This window comes from Nanorana parkeri, unplaced genomic scaffold (assembly GCF_000935625.1).
Source record: "Nanorana parkeri isolate BGI_ZX_2015 unplaced genomic scaffold, ASM93562v1 scaffold625, whole genome shotgun sequence".
Lineage (NCBI taxonomy): Eukaryota > Metazoa > Chordata > Amphibia > Anura > Dicroglossidae > Nanorana > Nanorana parkeri.
The window spans coordinates 921,140-927,765 of record NW_017306893.1 but is presented as its reverse complement, the minus strand read 5'-3'; the positions used below and the strand labels follow the sequence as shown (position 1 = coordinate 927,765).

Sequence of the window (6,626 nt, the reverse complement as noted above, 5' to 3'; positions counted from 1 at the left end):
CAGCATGTCAGACCCAGGCCCAGCGGCTCTTTCTCTCCTCACCGCTCGGCGTGCTGCTGTGATAGCGGCTCTGCCCCCCCACCGCCTCCTGCATTGCTTCGTTCACTTCTCGTATCCCCGCTGCATACAGATGGGGGAGGGCAGCCTGGATCCAGAGAAGCCGCATGGCATGAGGACAGGACATCACAATCTACCAGGGATCGCTTTGCGATCGACCTAATGGGCACCCCTGCCCTAAAGCATGTTCACTTTTCAATATGATTTTTCACTTTGTAAGGGAATGTTCCCTTAGCTTATTGAATAAGGGGAAGCTGTGTTGACGGCCAATCATGTGCAAGCAAAAATCCTGTTTTTTTTTCTAATTTTCCTTGCACATGATTATCAGTATTTTTAGTACCACATGTACTAAGGTAGGTGAAAGTTCCCTTGTAAAGTACAAATTGACTTTGCACAGTGAAAATGCATTACTCCTTTAGTAAATCAGCCACACTGAGTTTTAACAATAGGAAATTAGTATCACTTTACTTTGTGTGATGTGAAAATAGTACAGGTTAAATACCCTTGTCTCTTCAGTTTATACAGATGAGAAAGACAGGTTTAATTAAAAAAAGTAGGCATTCTAATAACAATGCAAGAGAGGTTTGTTCGCTTCTGGTTACGAAGAAAGATTGGCCTATGTTTGTGATCCATTTTGCTATACTAAATAAATAATTTTTTACAAATCGATAACGATGGTCCGTCCCGATATCTGAAATTAACCCTTGGACAACCTACAAGTAGTAGGCGGCCCGAATCCTTTCCCTTTTTTTGTTTGATTCTAATAACAATAACTGAAGGTACCCCAGGGGCTCACAAAGATCTAGGTGCAAAAGAGTCTAGAAAAACGAAATGCTAATAAATCCCCAGGATCAGATGGCTTACACGCACAAGTCCTCAAAGAACTTAGCCAGGTTATAGCCAGACTGTTTCTAATTTTTAAGGATACTTTAATTACTGGAATGGTAATGACTAATTGGTGGAAAGCAAATGTGGTATCAGTATTGAAAAAAGGGTCAAGATATAGACCTGTCAGGCTTATATCAACAGTATGCAAAGTATTTGAGGGAATGGTAGGGGACTTTATTCAGAAATTTGTCTGTGATAATAGTATCAATTACACTGTTTCATAAGTAACAACCAGCATGGATTTATAAAGGAGCATTCTTGTCAAACCCAACTATTAGAATTCTACGAGCAAGTGAATAGAAATTTAGATGGAGGAAGCACAATAGGTTTAGTCTGGACTTTGCAATATTAACGTCTATTGGCATTGGAGAAATTGTATGCACACAGGTGGAAAACTGGTTGCAGGAACGGATACAGGGGGTAGCTCTTTTTCTAAATTGTCTAAAGTCATGAGTGGAGTGCCCCAAGGTTCGGTCCTGGGACCAATTCTGTTTATCTTATCAATAAACAATATAGAGAGAGTGTTTGCTGATGATACCAAGATATGCAGGACTATAACTGTGCAACAGGACATAGAATAATTGCAGCAAGACCTGGATAAAATTGAGGGTTGGGCTGTAGCATGGCAGAAGCAATTCAGTACTGAAAAATGTAAAGTCATGCACTTGGGAGCTAAGAACATGAATGCAAAATACTTTTTAGGAGGTGCTGCACTGGGGAAGCTGGGTATGGAGAAAGACCTAGGGGTCCTCATAAAGCACACATTCAGCAATAGCATGCAATACCAAGCTTCAGCTAGCAAAGTGAGAAAGATTCTATCCTGCATTAAAATAGGGATTTTTGCATATGATAAAAACATAATTCTACCACTTTATAAAACATTGGTTTGGCCTCATCTTCAGTATGCGCTCCGGTTTTGGTCACCAGTCCTCAGGAAGGACATCCTTGAACTGGAAAAAGTTCAGAGAAGGGCAACAAAATTAATTAAGGGGATGGAGGGCCTGAGTTAATTTCAGCTAATTTCAACTTGTTCTCCTAAAGGTGCCCACACACCTTACAATGTATCTGCAGATTTTCTCTGGTCAGATGGAAAAGGTGCAACAGATTCCTCCATCTACATTCAGCTGTGTGGATGGAGTAATCTCCACCTGGGCCAATCTGTTGCACTTTTTCCATCTGACCACAGAAAATCTGCAGATAAATTGTAAGGTGTATGGGCACTTTTAGAGAAGAAGGGATATGATTGCAAAATACACATTCATCAATGGAGACTGCAGTACTGGGAAGAAACTGTTTAAACTAAGAACTCTACAGATGACACGTGGACCTAACAAAATGTTGAACAAGATGCAGATTAATCTCAGACTACATAAGTGAGAGTTAGAGCAGTGAAAATGTGGAATTCCCTTCCACAGTTAGTGGCATCAGTTGAATGCATTGATAACTTCAAAAAAGATGAAGTTCTCAGTTTATAATAATATACAGGAATATGGGAGATGTTAGTGGCATGTGTATACATACACACATATACATATATATATAATGAGTTACAAGCCACCAGTTGCCCCACCTAACCCTTACACTGCCCCGGCCTTAACTCCGCCCCTAAACACCCCCCCTTAAATAATCTTATGATAATTCTTATTTTATGATAGTTATCGCTTGTAAACGGCAGATTAGGGATTGCTGCTGCAGGAAAACGCAAGTTCCTGACACAGGAATCTCTAATCACACCTGAAATATACTGTCGTACGATAATAGCGGGTAATCCTGCGATCGTATGATAATCGGCAGGTGTATGGGCAGCATGCGACCGCTTCTACTGTAAGGTCGTATGACTTTCTTCTTCCAAGCACGCTGGAAAACCTGCCTAAAATCGTGCGATTTTTTTTTGAAGCCACTCGAAGCCACCCGATGTACGGCTGATTTCAGCCGATATACGGTGAATAGCGTTCGGCTCACTTCGCTTTAGGTCGGTCATTCACTCGGCTGCCTACGGCAGCATAGTGAATAGGCCCCATAGTCTCTTCATATTGAGGTGAGTAGATCAGACAAATGAAAATGCTGCAGGCACTAGCTGTCATTAGTTCAGCGTCCCCTGGTTACCTGGTAACCAGGGACGCTGAACTGTCATTGCAACTGGCCAGAGCCAGCCATGAGATCATGGCTGGCTCTGCCCAGCTGACAGTTGCGAGGCTTTCGGCCTGCTTCGGGCTTCACTTCGGCTCAGTCGAGCCGACGCATATGCCTTTGGCTCAACTGAGCCGCTCGGCCAGCTTCGGGAGCTGTACGGGCTATAGTGAATAGCCCGTACAGCAGCCCTTCGGTTCTACTGAACCGAAGGGCCCAGGCGGCCGAAGCTAGCCAAAGGATCAGCCGGAGCTACGGCTGATCCTTCGGCTAGCTTTGTGAATAACCCTTTAAGGCCTTGTTCACACCAAGCGCGTTCCAGGAGCAGAGCAGAGCAGTTACAGACCAGATCAAAACTGCGTCCAATGTATTCCAATTATATTTTTAGCTCCAGTTCACATCACAGCGTTCCGTTCCAGAGCAGGTAAAAAAACTGCAGCAGGCCCTATTTTACCTGCTCTGGAACGCTCTGGAATGCATGCAAGCACATCAAAAGCGCATGCAAATGCCCTGGAACGCACTGAAAGCCCATTTTAAACTAAAAAAAAATACATTTTTTTTAACCAAAAACGGCCCTGAACGCATCAAAAACACGGTAAAAAACGCGGCACAACCCACTGCACTGCATGTGCATAAACTCATGCAGATCTGGTCAGCATTTGGTGTGAACAAGGCAATGTGCAAAGTTCATTAACCCAATGCACTGCAGAAAATCTTAGCAGATTTTAAACAGACTAATTCAAACTGTCCAATGCTGAATGTGTTGTGACATGTAGTGTTCCTAAAATCAATTTTAGCATCGGACCGAATGATTTGCGACTCAGTCATAGTTACTTGGGAGTGACCCTGTTATCATTATAATCTTGCATTGGTGCATATATTATTTGGTGCTGAAGATAAATTCTATACACGGATTTAGCCTACATACGTGCACCTAATATTTTGGTTGTTTAAGTTTAATCACGCTCACACCAATCATATAGAGGTGTCTGCAATTTCACATATAGATTGTAGTCACAGATGACACTGTCACTTATTCAGTATCGATTTGATTTATAGTGCTTGTTTACTGAGAATTAATCAAAGACCACACAGAGGTCCATTCATGGAATAATTCATTTATTTTATAAGTTTATATAGCACATATATGTCATAATTGATCCACTTATCATAGTTAATGGAGGTGTATTCATGTTGATTTTCAGTTTAGTATGACCTAGCGCAACATATTAGCCATTTATTCTCACACGGGTTACACCACACATTGTTGCAGCTGGTTACCTTTTAGACACTGTATTTCTCCTAGCGCAACTACTTGTCGTTTATACACAGTGATCACACTGCTACTACATACGTATGACCATGCACACCGATCACAATATTACTTCATACGTATGACCATGGACACTGATGACACTATTACTACATATGTATGACCATATACACTGATCACAATGTTACTACATATATATGACAATGAACATTGATCACACTGTAACTTACTACATATAGATAACCATGCACACTGATCGCACTATAACTACATACGTATGACCATACGCACCGATCACACTATTACTTCATATGTATGACAATGCACACTGATCACACTATAAGTATAGACATATGACCATACACACTGATCACACTATTAATACATACATATGACCATACACACTGGTCACACTATTAATACATAGGTATGACCATGCACACCGATCACACTATTACTTCATACGTATGACCATACGTACTGATCACACTACTAATACATACATATGACCATACACACTGATCTCACTATTAATACATATGTATGACCATACACACCATTAATACATACATATGACCATACACACTGATCACACTGTTACTACATATGTATTACTATGTACATTGATCACACTGTTACTACATATGTATTACCATGTACATTGATCACACTGTTACTACATATGTGTGACAATGCACATTGATCACACTATTATTACATATAGATAACCATGCACACTGATCACACTATTACTACATACATATGATAATGCACACTGATCACACTGTTAATACATTTAGATGACCATGCACACTGATTGCACTGTAACTACATACATATGACCAATTGTCCATGCACACTGATTACACTCTTACTACATATGTATGACCATGCACACCGATCACACTATTAATACATATGTAAGACCATACACACTGATCACACTAATAATACATACGAATGACCATGCACACCGATCACACTATTACTACATATAGATGACCATGCATACTGATTGCACTACATATGTATGACCAATTGAACCATGCACACTGATTACATTCTTACTACATACATATGACCATGCACACCGATCACACTATTAATACATACATATAACCATGCACACTGATCACACTATTAATACATAGGTATGACCATGCACACCGATCACACTATTACTTCATACGTATGACCATACACACTGATCACACTATTAATACATATATATGACCATACACACTGATCACACTATTCAAACATAAGTATGACCATACACGCTGATCACACTATTAATACATACGTATGACCATACACACTGATCACACTATTAATATATATATATGACCATACACACTGATCACACTATTCAAACATACGTATGACCATACACGCTGATCACACTATTAATACATATATATGACCATACACACTGATCACACTATTAATAATTACGTATGGCCATACACATTGATCGCACTATTACTACTTACGTATGACCATGCACACTGATCACACTATTAATACATACGTATGTCCATACACATTGATCGCACTATTTCTACTTACGTATGACCATGCACACTGATCACACTAAGAAATGGTAAAGCTTCATTTTAACATGCATTCTAAATCCCACTGAGTGTCCTACACAATATATATATATAGTGTAGGGATTTGTCAGGGCTTGCCTCCCAGATCTAGCAGTGAAAGGTTCCAGCAGTAGCAGTATCTCTGCATAGAAGAAATAAAGGCTCAGGATGGATGGGGGGGAGGGAGGATAGGGATGGGTGGTGTATTTCTCCTGTCTGCAGCTCAGTGACACAGCCCAACTGGAGCAGCAGCCGGTGCAGCATTTCCCTCATACACACTGCTAAGTCAGTATGAAATTCCCTGGCTCGGTGCTGGTGTCAGTCTCCCTGTTTGTGGCAGAGACAGTGACCGCCCTGTACATAAGCAGCACATACAGATCGGCCGGAGACAAGATCTGGCAGTCCCTGACCCTTCTCTTCTCCCTCCTGCCCTGTGTGCTGGTGCAGATCAGTCTCATCTTTATTCACAGGGACCTGAGCAGGGACAGACCGCTGGTGCTGCTACTGCACCTACTGCAGCTGGGACCTTTAGTCAGGTGAGGAGGGGACATCATATTGGTGGATCATGGGTTGGCCTCTATTATAGGACTGACATACAAATAACATGACTTATTGATACACGCTTTGTTATCTCCTGTCACTAATATAAAGTACACCGACCTTGGTTTAATGTATCACCCCCCCCC

The 6,626-nt window shown here is 41.2% G+C and overlaps 1 protein-coding gene across 1 annotated transcript in view; it reads left to right on the top strand.

Annotated features, from left to right (window-relative positions):
- The first annotated feature begins 6,192 nt into the window (after positions 1-6,192).
- Positions 6,193-6,626, top strand: part of XK (X-linked Kx blood group) — a 9,727-nt gene continuing 9,293 nt past the window's right edge. The window contains exon 1 of the mRNA XM_018563028.1: positions 6,193-6,476. Coding sequence (XP_018418530.1) covers positions 6,232-6,476 — 245 coding nt within the window. The 5' untranslated portion in view covers positions 6,193-6,231. The remainder of the gene's footprint in view (positions 6,477-6,626) is intronic.